Genomic DNA, 20,193 nt, shown 5'->3' on the forward strand with positions numbered 1-20,193 from the left:
TTTACTCGAGCAGGCACCAGTAACATCTCTATTACACTCAGCCCTGAGATTTTAGCAGCCTCTCCTTACTCCTCTTTCCCAACAATTGGAGGCTCTTTCAGGGTTAGGGGAATGAGACCTATCATTACTGTTTTTGGCATATCAAATACACCATAGGTAGCTTGCCAGGCTCTGCTGTGTGGACAGAATAACTTGGTAGCTTGCCAGGCTCTCTGAAAGGTATGTATGTATCTGTTACTGTATTTGGGATATGAATACGCCATGGGGTGCTTGCCAGGCTTTCCTGAGTGGGCAATAGACTCTCGGAAGCTTGTCAGGTTCTCCAAGAGGGAGAACTAGGCTATTAGATGTTCCGCGGCCACATTGTGGCCACACACTTCTGGGAGCTTGGTTTTATAGTCTCTGGATGTTGGCTATTGATGGGATTACATGGCACTGGGGGCAGTATCTGGGTGTGACTGCCTAGCTACTGGAAAATGCGGGATCTGGGTGGAAGAGGCCCAGTCCTGATCTGAGCAGCCTTGGAGATCTCGGCCCTGGGTCCCGCACACCTGGGTTCCTCTGCCGGTTCCTTTATGCGTGAGGCTTGTCTGAACATGTGGAGAGTGGCCTTGAGCGTGGAAGTGGCTGGGTTCCCTCAAAACACTATAAAACAAAAGAGAGAGAGAGAGAGAGAGAGAGAGAGAGAGAGAGAGAGAGAGAGAGAGAGAGAGAGAGAGAGAGAGAGAGAGAAATTCTGATGGTTTTATAATTCCCACCCAGGAGGACACTGGCTCTTGTAGCAACAGACCCTAGAACTTGGCTCCCTTCGAGCCGGGGAGAACCCTCCTCTTCAGAATTCCTGCTCAAAACTTCCGTCTTGAGGGGGCCACTCTGCTCCAGTACGTGGAAAAAAGAAGAGTGGAGTTTTGCACGGTCATTTTTGTTACCGTAAGGCAAGCCTGGAAATGATCACAAAGAGAAAATAGGAAAATATGCCTCTTAAAAAGAGCGGAGGCAAATTATTATAGCAACTGAATCCTAAAAGGAATTTTTCAAGTAAAAAATATGGCTCATGTGAAGTTGTTATGGCAACTGACATTTAAAAGTAACTGGATTTGGGCAAGTTTCTTCCTCCACCCTCTCTGCAAAGTCTTGCAGGAACTTCATGCTAAAATTATGCTTTAATTTTAATTAGCCAAATAGGTCATAAATATAGCTTATTCCCCAATCCTAACCGTTTCTACTCTGCAAGCAGCTGATCTACTAATGAGAAAATATTTCTACAAAACCCCACTTACCATCAAAAAAAAAACCCTATCCAATATTCTTCTAATATAATTTATCAATTTAAACACATTGCATAATGTGATATTCTGTAGCATTCCATTAAAATGATAAATAGCAGCGGGAGGGGGGGAGAAGCAAGAGAGTAAGCATGTTGCGAGCCGGGTAACTGTATTTAAATAGCGCGGTCCATTGTAGGGGAAGGCACTGTCCATCCTCAGATACAGGCTAAACCCAGCCACATACCCTCAACGGGAAGGGTATTAATAGGACATAAAGGGGTGGGGGTGGTGGCGGTAGGAAATGACAGGCAACTTCAGAAGAAATAAAATTTCTATTAGGCTTTGTTATAAGATTACATCAAAGCAATTCATATGTTCTAATCTGGGGAGAGAAGAAGCAACTACTTGGGGTGTGTGCCTGGGGGCTGCCTCAGTGTATTGAACCAGACAGTTTGCATAATGAACAATTTTCATTCAATCAGGATCTCAGCACGGAGAAGCTCCCACGCCACGTCCTGGGCCCTGGCTCCTGGTTTCCATTCTCCCAGCTCCACCTGCTGGAGAAACAGCAGTTAGCAGGGACAAAAGGACGCAGGGCAGCATTTTCCAAGCCACTACTCTAAATTCCGCAAGGTCTAAGGCGCCCAAAGTTAGGGACCTGCACGGGAACACCCACTTCGGAATCTGAGTGACAGGAAGGGCCTCGGCAGACACGAGGGGCCCTTTCTGTCATCAATTTCTGTAGGAGGCCGCCAGGCTCCAGGAGCTGTAACCTGAAAATCTTTGCCCTTTTCATTATTTACTAAAATTGGGATTTTAGAAATTGTTTGCATTCTGGGCCAAACCTGGGGAAATTGAGGTTGCTGGCAGTCGCTTTAAAGGAGGTGTTCTAGGGGGAGTATCCCCCTAGGTGTCCTAGGGTATGCTGGGGGAGTGTGTTCACCCTTTAAAGCACCAGGTGTCCTTCCCGCCCACCTCCCCTCCCCCACCAGGAGTCCTTCCTACCTGGTTAATTATCATGCTTCAAGTTTCCCAGCTTTTCGGGTCTTCATAAGGGGAAAAAAAAAATACAAACACCCAAATGGAATTGCACTTTCATGCACAATGAAAAACTTAAGAGCTGAACAAATTGTTTTTTGAAAAATTGGCACAAAGCACACTGGCTTAGAGGAGGGAAAGTCCTGGGTGAGCAGGCTGCGCCAGGACCCAGGGCGGCGGCCTAATCCCCCTTTATCCGAGGGTTTAGCCCGACTCCCGCCGCGCCCAGCCGTGCAGCCGCAGAGTGGCTATGCTCCACCTGGCTCCGGCCCCAGCGCGGCCACGCCGGCTGCTCTCCGTGGGGAGACGGCGGCGGGAGGGGGAGCGCTGTCAAACCGCGTGAAACTGTTTTTGAAAACCTGGGATGATCATTTAAATGTTTAAAATATGCACATGGTAATTCAAAACTAATTACCCTGAGCACATTTGAAACGTTTCTGCCATCGTCTCTGGATTCCGCCTAGTGACTGTGTGCCACGGCTCGGCTCGCTCTGGTGTTTCTATAAACTGCTCCAGTGATTTTCACTTCCAGGCTAAATCAGGCAAGCCACCCGGCCCTGCCTCCCGCCCCTGGTTGCCTCTTGCCCCTTCCCCGAGGACCCGGAGAGGAGATGGCACCCCATTTCCCACGAGAGGCATTTGTCATGTTCATATAGTCCTGGCTGCCAAATCACTGCTCTCATTGCTGTTCATAATTGTCATTTCCATTATTTAATTTAGGTGCAGACGACCTCTCTCCCCAGTCCCCTCACCCCCCACGCCCTCACCCCTCCTCGGCCTCGGCACGTGGCTGTCATTCCATGGCTCATTCAGGTGCATTCTAAAGTTGCCTTCCCCACCACATCCAATCCGGTTACTTCTTCCCGTGAATGGGAGACATTTTCCTGAAGGCAAAAGGGCGGGCAGTTGGCCTCATCCACCTGCTCTCTTGCAGCCAGAATATAAGCAGGCCAACCTGTTATCTCTCATAAGCAAGGGCACACCCGGGCACATGCCACACGCACAGCATGCTGCCTCCCCCACCGAGCAAACCCTGCTTACACAGGACTAATTAGACCGAGGCAGATCCTGAAGCAAATTCATTTCACCATTTTCCAGAATAAAATGAGTTCTCTTCCTTTGGGGGCACTAAACCCAGCATGCCAGTAACGAAGAGATGGGAAAGGAGGGTGATGTGGCCAAAACGACTTCAACTCCCCAAGTTTACCCAAGGAGACTGACCTCAGCTGGGCAGCTGCGAGGGGAAGAGACACCATTCTACAAGAAATGAGCAATCAGCTTATAAATACGCCCCGGAAACAGACAGATGACGGTTGGCTCCTTATTAGTGCTTACAAGATGCCGGTGGCAGGCTCTAGACATTTAGGAATACAAAACTGGGTTAGATTCCCACAGCCGGCTGAAGGTTGACAGAGTGATATTACCGGGTTTAACCAGAGCTATTAAGAGACTCTTCATTATCCCCACACTGCCGCCACCAAAGTTATCACATGAACCATAATGCGAGGGAGAATTTTCATTCCATCAACAAGAGAGGGAGCCAGTCTATCTTTGTCCAAAGAAAATGAGCAGCCCAGCATGGAGCTTGTGAGGAATCGAGTGTACAACACTCCAATCACATCCCCTGCAGGATTTCCTCGGCTGCTCCGTTGGCTAAGCAGAGCAGGCTGCACGGGCACCATCTTCCCGGTCGCCGGCTCGCCAGGACAGCAGCCACGGGAAGGTCGATGGAGACAAGGACACTCGCTGAGACCTGCATGGCAAGGCTTATGCACCCAGGGATCTAGGTCCACGCTCCCTGGGGTCACGCGTGGCACCGGCTCTCTGCCGCCTGCCTCCCTGCCTACGCGGGCGGCTGTGGGTTGCTCCTCGGGCTTCAAATGGACTTTTCTTCCCCCTTCCAATCGTTTTCTCACCTCTGCGAGAGACAACTCACACGTTTTGTGACGGCCCCCACCAGACTCTGCTCCCGCCTCTCCAACGCCCTCCTCTCCCCCCACCCCACCCAGCACACAATCTGCTCTGCGCCGCTTTCTGTTCTTTTTGCCGGTGGGCCCTCCCCTCTCAGAGACTATTTTGAGAGAAGGGATCAATTTGGGTAGTTTCATTGCAATTCCTGTGACATCTCAGATCAGGGTTTCACTTTAAAGACCCGCGGAAGGCTGGAGAGAGAGTAGAAGGGGTAGGGCTGATCCCCAGCAGCCGATACTGGTCTCCCATACCTGCCAGGAGTGTTCACCGAGCACAGAGCCAGGAGTAAGCCCTAAACACAGCGAGGTTTGAACCTCCCCCTTGGAAAAAGACACCTCTGATCGCTATACTGGTTGGGATTTTTCCCCACCCGTGCTTGGAGGCTACTCCCAGCTCTGCACTCAGGAGTTTGCTCTCCTGCCTGCTTTGCACGACTCTAGCCCCATTGGGTTCTCGTGGTGTTTTCTGGCTAGATGCCACCTCCCCCCAAACCCCAAGCAAAAGTGCACCCCTCATTCAGATGTTCCTGGCAGCCTATAACTTGCCCGAAGCCAGATGTATTGCTCCGGCTGTAAAGTGTATCTTTTCTAAGCCTCCCTTAAAAGCTACCACTTGGCAGAAGATCAAGTTAGAAGTGCAGGATAGCAGGTGATGGCGAGGGGAGGGGGGTTGGGGAGAGCAGAGCGGGGTGGAGCAAATAATTGAAGCTCCGAGAACTACCAGCTCAATATTTAACCTAACTGGTAATTTGCTGTGACAATTACGCGGCGAACAGAACACTCCTCCTATGCAGGCATGGAGCTCTCTAATTAAGAGCGTTTCCTAGCCGCCTGCACTTTAATAACACACACACACAATGAGGTTGGGCTCCAGGCGCTAAAGGTTCTGTTAGGAGGCCGGTGCAGCCGGCACCGCGGCAGCCTGCCTGTAAGGGTTGCCGCCCGGGCTAGCCACCTAACACCCGTGACGCCTGCTCAGACGAAGCCCTTTCAGGCCGCTCAGCACAGACCCCTCAGACGACGGACAGGCATCTTTCTGAAGGCCAAGCGTGCCTCCACTGCAAAGCAACACGCTTTCCTGCTGTGCTCTCCAACCGGGAAGGCCAGGCCTGGGGTGAGCCCTGAAGAGGCAACTTCAATAAGGATTTCGCCGAAAATAAAAATGTCCACGGCCACGAGTCTTCTTCTGAAAAAGCGGGAGCAGAAGACAGGGCCCAGAAGACGTACCCAAAACATCTTCCCCGCCGGGTGGAAGACAAAGCCGTGGGATTCGAGCCACAGCTCTGGAGAGGGAGGCAGCCCCTCTTCCGAGTGGACTGCCGGAGCCATGGAACTGTGGCTGCGCAAGACAAACCACTTTCTGCTTAATTAGTGGCTCCTTTATGGAAGGTTTGCTGCCTGGTGAGAACCCATTAGAGGAGAGCTCATTTACAGGACGCACCTTCTCCAGCTATTCGCATTTGCAAATAAATCGCAGAGAAGAAAATCGAGGGAGAGGGAGTAAGGGATGCTGATGAGCTCGAAAAGCTGCCACAAAGACAAGCCCGGCCTTACAAGCCCAAGTGCTGAGCCGCTCAGGTTTCCCAGGCAAACAGGCCTCTAAAATTTTGAGGCCAATAGAAATGACCTCTGTTCCGTGGCTGACTGAAGATATAAATAAACTTCAACAGGAGCAGCGGTGTCGGTGGAGTGAGAGGAGGGAGGCGAGTCCAGTCAGGGCTTATTTTTAAAAATCCCAGTTGTTTCAAGCTTTGGGCATTCAGGAGACAAAGCCGCTGCTCCCGGCTGGCTCCATGGAGTCAACCCAGCAATTCGGCGAGCAAACTCTGGCACGGCGGCTGCACCGGCCGAATTAAATATAGGCTGCAGAGGATCTGCATGTTACCAGCGCCGGGATCTTGTCTGAGGAAGCTGTCGTTCCTAATGCCAGCACAAACTTCCAATTACCAACTGGGTAATCCACTGGGGAGCAGGCCTGATTTTATAAGAACAGCTCACAATTATTAAAAAGTTTACCTGATTATTTCTGAATTGAATATCAACATTTCTCCTGAAGCTGGGAGGAGGAAGTGTTGGTTTCCCCCACCCCCCACCCCATGCTCTACCTTCATTCAGGGCTAAAGAAAATGTGGTCTTCTCGAAAAGCCCACGCTTTGGGTGAGGGCTGTGGCTCAACGGATAGAGACAGCGAGCAGCAGACTCGAGTAAGTAAGGCCCTGGGTTCACGCTGGGCACCAAGTGGTCCCCAAGCCCCAATGGGTTCAGCCACCGAAAGAACAACGAGAATGACAACAAAGGGAATGATATAGTCAGTGATTTATCAGTAGTTCAGAAGGAAGGGGTAGGAGGTGACAGCTGAAAGGCTGTGGGCAAGTGACCATGATTCTTCACCCGAGTCTCCAACTCACCAGCAAGCCACAACTCTTAGCTCAAGCCCAGTGCAAGAGCTGGGCCTGGCAGTAGCTAATACAATTCCTTGTGCACCAATAATGGCCCAACATTATTCTGGAAAGGGGCAGAGAAAGTATAGTGGGTAGGGCCTTGCCTTGTAGGTAGCCAACCTGGGTTTGATCCATGAACCACACATGGTCCTTTGAACCCATCAGGGATGATCCCTGAGCACAAAGCCAGAAGGAAGGCCTGAGCACCGCAGGGTGTGGCCTCAGAACAAAACACCTCTTCATGGGCAGAGAGGGAAACCCTATCTCTTTGGTACTGTCCTCCCAGCTCCAGAGCATCTACCACTTCAGCCGTCAGTGATGAAAGGAGAATGAATGACTTAGTCTCAGGGATCACAGGCCTTCCAGGGAAATCAGACCCCCGACCTGGATGAAAGCTACCAAGGACACCACCAAATTCTTTTCTTTTTTTTTTTTTGGTCACACTTGGCAATACACAGGGGTTACTCCTGGCAGTGCTCGGGGGACCACATGGGATGCTGGGAATCGAACCTGGGTCGGCCGAGTGCAAGGCAAACCTACCCGCTGTGCTATTGCTCCAGCCCCACCACTGGATTCTTTGGGAGACCTTTCCCAGGGACGCAGTAGTCCCAGGGACCCCCCAGTGGCATCGGGGCACGGACCCAGGACCTCATATATGAAAGGCAGATCTGGCGAGATGTGATCCCGGGGGCCGCACGCATGTGTGGCCTCTCCGCAGCTGTACAAGCGTGAATCCAGAACCAGCAAAACCTCTTTCGGTGTGAGCAACTCCTCGCAGAATGTCTCCAGCCTGAGAACTAAGCCTCGGCCCCGTGCCCGCCCGGGAGGGGAAAGGTATTTCTCTCTCTCGCCTCTTTCTCTCCGGGGATGAAGGGCGCGGTGGCCGCCATATTAAGACGACCACAGATTGGGTTTTCAAGCCTGCAATTATCTAATATCTGGAAGAAATCTCCCTGGACTTAGTGTTAAAGTACAGAAATTCAAAACGTTATTTGTCTTCACAGTAGGTCTGAATCTAGTGGGGTACTCCTAACAACAATAGTGAGGTTTGTGTTGAACTATTGAATGTAACCAAAGTAAACAGAATGTAAAATGAAACTTATCAGTTACAAGGTAGGGGGTGGGGGGGCGGGATGGGAGGTGTACTGTGTGGGTTTTTTTTTTTTTGGTGGTGGTATATGGGCACTGGTGAAGGGATGGTTTTTTCAGCATTGTATAACTGAGACCTAAGCCCGAAAGCATTGTAATCTTCCACACGGTGATTTAATAAAATAAAATAAAATTAAAAAAAAAAAAAAGAAAGGCAGATCTGCTGCCTCAGCTACATGCCCAGTGCCCACACAGACTGGACTGTGTTGGAAGTGCCAGGCAGGTCTGGCACTCAAACATGCAAGGCCAGCACTCTCCCACTGAACCACATCCCAGCTCTATGAGCTAAACTTCCTTTATAATATTACTGCTGAACACCAAGCCTTGCTCTACAGACCAGTTTTGGGGGACAGGGTATCTTTATTTATTTAGCTTTTTGGGTCACATCTGGCGATGCACAGGGGTTACTCCTGGCTTTGCACTCAGGAATTACTCCTGGCAGTGCTCAGGGGACCATATGGGATGCTGGGAATCGAACCCGGGTCAGCCATGTGCAAGGCAAATGTCCTACCCGCTGTGCTATCACTCCAGCCCTGGGGTATCTTTATTTTAAAGTCACCTTGAAAGAGGGTACGACAGTCAGACAATAAAGGTAAGTTCTATATACTTTTCTATATACTTTTCTCAACTAGCTAAAATCATCACAAAGACAAAAATAAAATCTGTATCATTAGGTCAAGAGTCAAGTGGAGGGGCCAGAGAGATAGTACAGCAAGGGAGGGTGTTTGCCTTGCACGTGGCTGACCCGGGTTCAATTCCCAGCATCCCATATGGTCCTCCAGCACCGCTAGGAGTAATTCCTGAGTGCAGAGCCAGGAGTAACCCCTGTGCATCACTAGGTGTGACCACAAAAGAAAAACCAAAAAGGAATCAAGTGGATTCTTGATGAAGTGGGTCAGAGGCCATTTCTACTACACTTGCAAAACTCGAGATGATTTAGGCCTCTTCCTCGCCACACCCCTGTCCGTGTAGCTGGGTTAATCACCAGATGCTGACGCCGGCCCTCTACCCCTGACATTAATCTGGCCTCTACTGCTCTACAGGATTGTTAGGCTGTTCAAATTACCTGCCAGCCTGTGATGGTAGAGAGGGCCGGAGGTGTTACCACTGGACTAGGACAAAGATAAATAATCAGAGAACCTAACAGAACAACAGAAGCCAGGCATTTTCTCAGTGGCACAAAGAATCAATGTTCCTGCCCATCAAACGTTAGTAACAATTAGAAAACTATACACATCCAGCAAAGGGGAAGTGACTCAATAAACTTACATATCCACCAAGGCAAAGATCAATTAAAATTAGGCAGACCTATTTCTATCAAAATAGAAGTATCTTTCTTCTAGCACTAGGAAAAAGTTACGGATTGGCACATACAGAACTATCCCAACATGTTATTTATGTTTTTGAGAGGCGACTCCCAGGGATGCCGTCTGCTGAGCAAACTGGGGCCACATCCAGCAATGCTGGGGACCGGTGGCATAGTGCTGGGATTAAACTCAGGGCTTCATCCACGAGAGCCTGTCACCAGAGCTCTCTCCCTGGTACCTATAATTCTAAGTTTGTATTTCTAAAAGGCAGTGAGCTGTTCAACTGGATTTGCTAGTTGGACTTACTGGCAATTCTTTTCTTTTCTGTTTTGGTCACACCTAGCAGTGTTCCGGGGGACCATGTGCTGCTGAGGATCTGTGCCTGTCTACAAACTCTGGCCACCGGCACACAAAACACATGTACCACATGCACCAGTGCACAGCACTATCCCTCCTGACAGTGGCTATTTTTCTTCCGTATTTGTACGTTTTAGCACTGTCATCCCATGGTTCATCGATTTGCTTGAGCGGGCACCAGTAACATCTCCATTGTGAGACTTGCTACTGTTTTTGGCATATCGATATATGCCATGGGTAGCTTGCCAGGCTCTGCTATGCAGGTGGGATACTCTCGGTAGCTTGCCGGGCTCTCCAAGAGGAACGGAGGATTTTATTTGTCTTTACAACAGACATGGATAACTTGTGTACGAAATGATCAATGGCCTCAACAGTCTCCATTTCTTTCCTTTCAAAAGCAGATACAAACAATATTCAACAAGAGCTTTAAAATGTGTCTGCAGGGGCTGGAGCAATAGCACAGCGGGTAGGGCATTTGCCTTGCACGAGACCAACTCAGGTTCGAATCCCAGCATCCCATATGGTCCCCTGAGCACTGCTGGGGGTAATTCCTGAGTACATGAGCCAGGAGTGACCCCTGTGCATCTCCAGGTGTGACCCAGAAAGTAAAAAAAAAAAAAAGTGTCTGCAGTTCAGGTATTCTCAAACAAATGAAAACAAATCATTTTTTTTGAAAAACACAGATTTCCAAGTGTTTATAAAAGCAGAACTCTACCAAGAGGCCAAGAGCAGATTGTAAGATGAAGAGTTATCAAACCTTAGACATAGGGGTCGGGAGCGGAGAGATTCTCTTTGAAAAAAAGGAAGTGACCAATTCACCAGGGTAGAGTAGCCTTCTTAACAAGTGTAAAGAAGGAAAGGGGATGAAACAACCTGTTTGGTTTCTATAAATAAAACCCTGGGAAGGCATATTGCCAAAGAAAACACAAGTCAATAGAAACCTTTCCATATGGGGCTGCCAAACTTCACTTTTAGACAGTATATTAATTATGTAGTCAATAACCGTGGGTTTCATTAGTGTATTAAATACCACGATCAATATTATTTATACTTTTTGAAGACAGGCCACTCAGGAACACTGAGTGGAGGGAGGGGGAAATTTTTGACCCTGCAGTTCAAAAAGTCAGAACAGCACACGAGAGACCAGCAAGGCTTTAATGGAAAGCATAAAACACTGGAAATATGGACAGAAATCAGATTATTATCTCCCCCGCCTTCCACACCTCTTTTGCCATGATGCTGGAGGGAATCCAAGAACCATCAAAAATAAAGGTGAAATGATTAGATTTTTCTCTCTTAATTGTTTCACGCGGATGTCATGGTGCACACAAAATAAACATTGATCTCTAAGTGAAAGATGAGAAATAGAACAACTGAACAGCCTTTCGAGGTAAACTGGATCCGGGAGAATTCTAAGAACTGAGGGCCAGAATCTATTTAGGCAATCCTTGGGGACCTAAATCTCTTAAAAGCACCAACAGTGGAGCCAATTTCTGACGCGACTCTACTGGCAACCTGATTTTTCAGTAGAGAAATCTGCTAAACATCCTCCCTGGAGGGAGGCTCTCCCCCAGCCCCGTGGATTTCTAATCACATCCCATGTCCATGTCCGGTTGCATCACCCGGCCATTGAGAACTTGACGAGACCATGACAGTGCTTTGGAGTTGTGTCAGGTCAACACGGCCAGTCCGGCCCCTTCCTGGGGGAGACAGGAATCAGGGCGAGGACGGCGTGCCGGGAGCAGGAGACACAATAAAAGACTGGTTACTGGACTGAAAGTTAGATTACCACTTCCAACCCTCAATTTGTCAATCCACGATAGTGTTGAAGGCTGTAATTTCCTAGTCAATGCTTTATAAGCAAGGTCAGACAGGAAAGTGCTTCATAAAAACAGTTGCCTCAGCCAGAGAATCCAGTGCGGCCCAATGACTATCTTCTGAGACTGTGTCCAAACAATGAGTGAGTCTGAGATACGGACCCTCAGTGTCTTGAGGCGTAAAATCAACCTGCCTAGAGCTGGTGATGACTCTCACAAAGGTTGAAGAGCTGGTGATGACTCTCACAAAGGTTGAACAGACAGGCTCTGATGCAATCTTTTTTTTGGGTTCACATCAGCGATGCACAGGGGTTACTCCTGGCTCATGCACTTAGGAATCAGGAATTATCACTGGCAGTGCTCAGGGGGACCATATGGGATGCTGGGAATCAAACCCGGGTCGGCCATGTGCAAGGCAAAATGCCCTACCCACTGTGCTTTCGCTCCAGCCTCTCTGATGTAAATTTATGCACGAGGGTCTGCCAAGGACCTTGCCAGCCCACCTCTGCAAAGATGAAAACCCGGCACTGCAACTCTGCCTGGCTACTTGGGGATTGATGGGAAGCAAATGACAAAAGTGGTGGGTTGCAGCAACCAGCTAGATAATGAATACGATTAGGAACACACAGAGGCAGCATGCTCTTGCTGACTGCAAAGCCCGGTAGCATAATTACTATTTTCTTACTAGCTCACTGTCTGTACACATTTCAAAGTCTGCTTGGTGTGTTCGGCTGCTGTGTAAACATCAATAAAACCCCAAAGTGTCGGATCATCAGCAATTCCCAGGCACAATGGCTTTTGGTTCATAATGTTTTCTTTCTTTGAAAGATATATTTCAGCGATGCAAACATTAGGATGAGTGAACTGCATGCCTTGGACTAATCCTTGAATTCTGAAATGAGTTAATATCTCCTTCAAGTGAACATTTATTATGAAGCCTAATTAATTGCTTTCCAGTACCAGAACCCTTTGCAGTCAAAGAAAAGTGGCACTGACAGTGGAGAATATACTGTTTATTAAGACAAGGCAAGAGAAACAAAGGGCTTCTCCCTCCAACTTAACTTTAATCAAGAAATGAAACATACAAATGTAAGCAATATGTACGGGAAAGTGTGCACTCAACAACGAGAAAACAACATTAATTGAAGTGAAAACTAAAGCAATGCTTTGTAGTTGCCTAGATGTCCCTGGGGGACAGCAAGTCAATGCTTATCAGCCTTCCTCAGAAGAGACAATTTTGATTAATGTCAGACCCATCTGACTCAGCCTATTAAACCCTGAAGGAAGGATATTCTTCAGATATAAAAGATAAGCCTTTGATTAATAATTCCACCCTATTGCCATTCTAAGCATTAACGACGTTCTGGCACCTCTAGAAAGAACGAGCTTTTGAATTCCAGGAAGACAGGCTTCTGAGAACACCCAGGTTCCACACAACCATTTCTCAGCTCTCCCTCCTGAGAAGAAACCCAAAATGGGAAGGGGTCGCCCTGGGGGGGCGGGGGGGGGGGGGGCAGAGACCTGAGTTACATAAAAATCGACTTCCTCGATGCAGATTTAGGGTGAGTGACTTGTGACATCATTCTTGCTCTGAAGATTATGGAATTAACAACAAAACAAAACGAAACGGACAAGAGCTTGAGGACAAGTTGCCTGACTGGGGCTCGACTACCTGCTGCCTGACCGCCCGGGCCGATGGTCTGTCCTGCAGCCACCAGGGCCTATTTCCGTCTCCTGCCCCTGGTCCTGAGAGGCAGAGAAGGGAAGCGGCTTAGCCCCCCGTAAGGAGGCTCTGCCCACTGAGTGGCAGGGGCGCAGAGGAAATCAATTCCACTTCAGTTCTTTCTTTTCAAGCTCCTGTCCGCTTGCCCCTGCTCTTCTCACAGGGCGGCGTTTCTCCTGATGCTCGCGATCAGCCGTCTGCTGTACTCTCTGTAGTCCACAGGCTTCACATCCATCACGGTGGCCTTGATTCTAGACTCATCCTTTGAGAAGAGAAAAGCAGTTTGTGAGCGCGCCCTGGAGCAGCGGTGATAACACCGGCTGGTTTATCAACGAGCCCAGCATTAGAGACTACAACAAAAGCATGTTGGATCCAGAGTTCAGGAGTTCCAATGGGGGGGAGGGGGGAGAAAAACCCAAAATCTATGGGGCCAGAGAGTAGACAGATATTCCCTTTCACACAGGTCCCTTTCCTCCTTTCCTCATGCTCCTAAATACACAGCAAGCTAGAAAGAGATGGACCAAAAGAGATGGACCGTAGCAGGCAGATCAAGTTCAATGGCTTCTCTTGCAGAGGCAGAAAGAGGAGCCCAAAGAGAACCAGTGACTTCCCTAGAACCACACAGCCAGTTCTGAAAGCCCATTTTTCATTTCTAGAGCAGCTGGATGTGTATAGAAGGAAAAGCACCTGTGGCAGAGGAGGAAGATGTGTTCTGAGCTATGTCTCGGGTTCGAAGTGGGGGCTGGGGGGAGGAGAGAAGGGCTGCTCTCTGCACTTCATCTTCCCTGGCCACACTCCAACCCATCCAGCCCTCACTGCATCACAGAACTCTGAATCCCTACCGCATCCACCACTCACAAAAAACAAACACGTATACTGTAAGTACTACAGTAGGACCTAAAAAAACCCCAATGCATAAACCCTGTGATAAGCAGAGGCGCCGAGAGTTTACTTCTCATTTATTTCTATGCATGGGTTAAACAGAGCCTTTAGAGGCAGAGGTGGAGGATGCCCAGCAGGATGCAAAGAACCCAAACTGTGTGGGAGATGAGAGTCCACTGGACAAATGACTGTTCTTTGTCCATAAACACTGACGAAGAATGATTTGTTTTTTTGTTTTTGTTTTCTTTTCTTTTGGGTCACACCGGGTGATGAACAGGGGTCACTCCTGGCTCTGCACTCAGAAATTACCCTTGGCGGTGCTCAGGGGACCATATGGGATGCTGGGATTCAAACCCGGGTTGGCCGAGTGCAAGGCAAACGCCCTACCTGCTGTGCTATCACTAGCCCCTTGTTTGTTCATTCTTGAGGGACTACTTGGGGCACCACACCTGGTGATGCTTTGTACTTTCTCCTGGCTCAGTGCTCAGGAATCTCTCTTGGTGGTGGTTGGGGACCATATACAGTGCCAAGAATTGAATTGGGGTCAGCTGCATGCAAGGCAAATGCCTTACTTGCTATTCTATTGCTCCAGTCCCAAACCTGGAGGTTTTAGCTGAGAACACCACATAGCAAGTTCCTCCTTACGTATCTGTGACACTAAAGAGACAACATCACCTCTCAGAGTCTTGTCTAAAAATGGGGACAGGAATGGCACCCCAGTGCTGGTGAGATTCAATGTGTAATCAATACACAAGCCCAGGAGTCGGTCACAGTTGTGGTGACAGCAGCTGTTTCTTGCTCCAACCCTCAGCAGTCCCGTGGGAAGCCCAGCGGGGAGGCTGCCCTTACTTACATTGTATGTCTCGAGTTTGACCCTGATCTTGAATGTGAAAGATCGGAAGTTGGCATTCTGGAAGACTTCCTCAAACGCGTGTTCATTCTGCAAAGAACAAAACGTTAACATGTGTAGGCATGGAAACTACAAGATCACTGAAAATAGATCTGTAAGATTTTTGGAAACACTGAGAGAAATGTGAGAAAAATGATCTAGCCCAGTCATCCGAAATTACTTAGGAATGACTAATCGATAGGTGATACTTTGTTACATAAAGCTGTTAAAGAAGAGTCCTACTGAAAATTAAAATATTTTACTCCGCACAGGGCTGTTTCATTCTGGGCAACGTGGAGGGGGGCGGTGAGGTCCCCTCCCTGTCCCAACGAGCCAGCCCCAGCAACTGAAAAGCTCCAGAACTCACCCGCCACCATGCGCACGGCCGCTCTCCACACGCTCAGACGGGCCTCACCCACGAGTCAGTCTACTCCTGAGCCGTGTGGCCGAGAATACATACTTTACACCACCCATACACCAAGAGCAGCGCACCATGTTTGATGGGGTTTAAAGTAGAAGGCAACCAATCTTCGGCAGAAACATATTTTTACAGATATCTACCTGTTTGTCTGTCTGTCTCTCTCTCTCAGAGCACACAAGGCTCAACCTTTAACATGTTACTAATCTGTTCTAGAAGGGCTTAATGGCTCCTGGGTGAAATACAACAATCTTGACACACTTTCCTCTAAGAAACGTTTTTTGGATCATATTTAGCAGATTATTCATAACAAGCAATACAAAATAAATTATTTCAGTACTACTTTGGGGCCGGGCTTGGGGTTCAGGATGGAAATATGGTGCTGGGAAGGGGTAATGGTGGTAGGATTGGTATTTGAATATTAAATGTAATCAAATATTGTGAACAACTTTATAAAAATAATAAAAAAATAAAATGTTTTACCCAGAATAGTAGTACCTTCAGACAGGAAATAGAACAGTGACTGTGGGGGCGGGGTGGGTGGGCAGCCATCACTCAATGACTGAGTTTCAGTCTGAAAAGATGAACATTCTGGAGATAGATGGCAGTTGTGACTACACAGCAATGTGACTGCATGAGCCACTGACCTTATAAAGGCCAGAAATGAAGTGGACCCTGTCACCTCAATTACAAAAAGTAAAAAGGAGGAGTGCCTGGGAGGCCAGGGATGTAGGTCGGCAACGGAGCGCTCTGCCTACATGTGTGAGGCCCTGGGCTCCATCCTGACATGTGAGCACACACGCATGCATGTACACCCTCCCCACCATGGCTACATACACACACCACGCACACACACAGAGACACCCGCACTCGCACACATGCACACCTTTCCCGCCATGGCCACACACACATGGACAAATACACACATACACCCACATCCGCACGCATGTACACCCTCCCCGCCATGGCCACACAACATACCCTCCCTCCTTCCCTCCCTGTACCCTCCCACACCCCTCCTGTCCTCCCTGGTACCCCACACCCCCCCCCTCCCTGGCCACACACTCATATACCCTCCCCGGTGAATTTTCTATTATATTTTACTAGAACAATTTTTTAAAAAGCCCTGAAACACTTAAGGAAACACACTTCTAAACCCTCAAAGCTTGTGATGGAACAGATCCGAGGCCAAGTGTCTTCATCATTGATTAGGAGCTGAGAGCTGGGGACATGGCAGACAGGGCTGTGGCTGTGGGGTGCCGGGCTGGACCCCCAACAACGCAGTCCCTGGAGCACTGCTGGATGCAGCTTAGACAACAAACCAAACAACAGAAACACTCAGGAAAAAGTTCAAATTTCATAGATATTATTTTAGCTTCTGTATTGAGAGCTGATTTTTTTTTGGGGGGGGGTCACACCCGACAATGCTCAGGAGTTACTCCTGGCTCTGAACTCACGAATTACCCCCTAGCAGTCCTCGGGGGACCACATGGGATGCTGGAGATCAAACCCAGGTCAGCCACGTGCAAGGCAAATGCCCTACCCACTGTACCATCACTTCACCCTCATTATTGATTTTGTCGAGCAAGTAAAAAAGTTGGGTAAAAAATTAGGCAAAGTATTTGAAAATGATCCGTCCTCTCCCTCTTTCACCCAATTACCACCTAATCTTATTAAAAGCCCGGTAAATTGAGTGGGATTAGAAAAGGCATTATATATAAATAAACATAAAAATAAACAGCTCTAATTAGAAAAAAATCCACCAAACATTAAAAACATTAAAATTTAGTTCCTATCAGCCACATGTAAGCTTGGCAAGTCATATGGAACATGAAAACAGCTTTCTTATACAGTAGTCTTATCTGTTTTTTGGGCCACACCTGGCGGTGCTCAGGGGTTACTCCTGGCTCTGCACTCAGAAATCACTCCTGGTGGGCTCAGGGGACTATGTGGGATACCAGGGATCAAACCTGGGTTGGCAGCATTCGAGGCAAGTGCCCTCCCCACTGTACTATCTCTCTAGCCTCCAGAATTCTTCTTCTTTAAAAACAAACAAGCAAACAAAAAACAGGTTACTTCCCTTTCCCCCTCCTGACTACCCCAGTGGGTTTTCAGATACGTAAATACAACGACGAGTCTTCACAAAATTATACCAGCTGCCGTTATTCTTCTAAGATTAGGGAAAGCTTGGCGCATATACTTCAACAATCTATGGCTCCTGAGGGGAGAGTGACTATACTGTCTCATTCAGCAGCAGTAAAAATAGTCAAATATAATAATGTCATAAAAAAATCCTGAAAAGCTGCCTCGAGTCTTAAAATCTGATATGAAAAGACCAAGAAAAATGGAGAAAAGATATCACTGCACTTTAAAGTCAATTCCAGTCATTTCTGTAGAAGTTTGTTGGAATTATGTCCAGAGATCTCAGACAAAACGATAAAGGGGGAAGGCAGAGACACATGAATAAAGCTTGTTCACTCGCTGAGCACACCCTTGGTGTTCTAGGGCCCTGCTCTCAGTCCCCTGAGCACTGAACGCCGTCCAAAAAACAAAAAAAGTAAAAGCGGCATTACTGCCTAGAAACCATTAGGACTAATGCAAGGTACGGCCAACCTTCTCCTTCAGTTCCCCGAGGTACGCGGTGCTCTGCCCGAGGATAGCTTCTGCAGACTCCTGGAAACAAGTGACCCACTGGTTCTCGTGAAAATCAGCAATGTTTGCCTGGAAAACATAACGGTATTTTAGCAAATACAGGCGAAGAGGAAGATACAACCAAGAGATAGGGGGTGGGGTGGGGGTGGGGGAGATAAACTTTTCCCACTCATAAAGCCAATTTCCAGGAGAATATTTCCATTGTAACTAGAGGTGCTATCTTTCTAAAGTGCCTGGAAAGTGACACAGTTACAATTTAAGTCTGGACTGCAACAGGAAGACAGTTAAGCTCCGGATGGGTGATTTTAAATCTTGGTAAAGATAGTGTTTGCTCAACTAAGCTCTTTCTGAGGGAATCCAGACACACTGAAGGGACTCAGTACCCCTAAAGCGTGCTTTTTTATTTCTCTCCCTTTTGCATAGGGGAGAGAACCACATTTGCACTCCTCAGTAGAGTTCAGGGATCACTCCTGGTGGTGCTGGGGGACTCCATGGGGCGCCGGGGATGGAACCAGGGTGAGCTGCGTGCAAGGCAAGTGCCGTAGCTGCTGTACCATCTCCATGCCCAGGACTGAAATTTTTTTCCCTTTCCCCTTCCTTTCCGTTTTGTTGTTGAGGATGTGAGCCACTACCACTTTAGTAGTGGTGCTTGTGCACACTGTGGATACACGAAGTGTGCCTGTGTGAGACCCACCCTGTATTGCGGCACTGGGACACACACAGCCCAATCTCTGCCACGGCTGGGCCTTCGGAGAGAACCGTTCCCTGGCCTGCAGGCAGTGCCTTCCGCTGATCTGGCCCTGGCCTGGACCTCAAGGTTCTACAGGAGAGACTCAGTGAGTCAGGGCTGTTTTCCTGAAATCCAACTGTACACTTTCCCATCGCCAGAGGAGGTGCTCCGTGGAGGGCTCGGCCCCTGTGAGCACCCCAGGCAGCACAAACTAGGACAGGAATGTAGTTCAAAGTGGCAGAACGTGTCGCTCCCCCTCCACACCAACTCTAAAACTATTTAACAATTTCAGTTTACCCCCTTCCTATACAGCTGCAAAGGATACCCAATGTACATGGCGAGAGCAGCAACATACTAGGTACTGGCCAAACATTTTTAGGCGTCTGGAGCCAGAGTGACAGTATAGGGAGGAAGGTGTTTGCTTTGCATACGGCCAACTGGGTTTGATCCCCGGTATCCGATATGGTCCCCCTGAGCACGGCCAGGTGTGATCCCGGAATGCAGAGCCATAACCCCTGAGCACTGCTGGGTGTGGCATATAAACAAAACAAAAACAACGCTCTTAAGGCCTCTGCCAATCTCCTAGGAAAATGAGCGTGCATTTTCTTGAGTATTGTTATAACCACTTAATAGTATCATTTTTAGAAAACGGCACTATTTTCATCTATTTTCACTTGAAAGGCTCTTTTGCTATTGTGATGGTGACGCCAGAATGACACCCTGTATTGTCGGGGTAGTGCCAGGGGAACAATCCCAGAGTTTCACACTTGCAAGGCACATGCTTGACCATCTCTGGAGTCACAACGCTGGCCCACATTTTAAGTGCTTTTAAAACAGAAGCAATCGTTACCATGAGAAAAGTCACAATCCTGAATCAGCATGCAGTCCCATTCCTCAAGTAAGCCCAATTTAGGCTAGGGGGAGGATTATCTGTGAGGAAAAACCCAAGTTTCGGCTGTGCAAGTATCACATGGCTGCTCTCCAGAAAGGCCATTTCAAATTCATTTACTTAACAGTTGGCAGGCTAGGGACACCAATGCAGTAACTGCTACATGTTAGAGGACTGAAATCACCCAGGTAGCTGCATACAACTTTTCAGTGTGAAAAATAGCCTTTAGTTTAAAAAAAAAGGGGGGGGGGGCGCGCACATTTCTTTCTTTTTTTTTTTTTTGCTTTTTTGGTCACAACCCAGCGATGCTCAGGGGTTACTCCTGGCTTTGCACTCAGGAATTACTCCTGGCAGTGCTTGGGGGACCATATGGGATGCCGGGGATCGAACCCGGGTAGGCCGCGTGCAAGGCAAACGCCCTCCCCGCTGTGCTATTGCTCCGGCCCCGGGGGGGGGGGGGGCCGGCAGATTTCTGTTTTGAGCGAACATCCCTTCCTTCTGTATTTATAGGATAACAAACTCTTTAACATCTACTCATCTGAAGTTTCCACGCTGTTAGTGATCTCGTTTTTTACCACTGCTTTCACAGGGACTCAAGAAACCAGGGGCCAGAGCAATAGTGTAGTGGGTAGGGCACTTGCAAGGTTAATCCCAGTTACCACA

General features: G+C 48.4%; 1 protein-coding gene across 1 annotated transcript in view; it reads right to left on the bottom strand.

Moving 5' to 3' along the window:
* Positions 1-12,345: 12,345 nt before the first annotated feature.
* Positions 12,346-20,193, bottom strand: part of RPA1 (replication protein A1) — a 62,231-nt gene continuing 54,383 nt past the window's right edge. The window contains exons 15-17 of the mRNA XM_055133544.1: positions 17,873-17,980; positions 14,806-14,892; positions 12,346-13,332 (exon numbers count right to left, since the gene is read on the bottom strand). Of these exons, the coding sequence (XP_054989519.1) occupies positions 13,228-13,332; positions 14,806-14,892; positions 17,873-17,980 (300 nt within the window). The 3' untranslated portion in view covers positions 12,346-13,227. The remainder of the gene's footprint in view (positions 13,333-14,805; positions 14,893-17,872; positions 17,981-20,193) is intronic.

The sequence above is a fragment of the Sorex araneus genome, chromosome 3 (genome assembly GCF_027595985.1).
Source record: "Sorex araneus isolate mSorAra2 chromosome 3, mSorAra2.pri, whole genome shotgun sequence".
Lineage (NCBI taxonomy): Eukaryota > Metazoa > Chordata > Mammalia > Eulipotyphla > Soricidae > Sorex > Sorex araneus.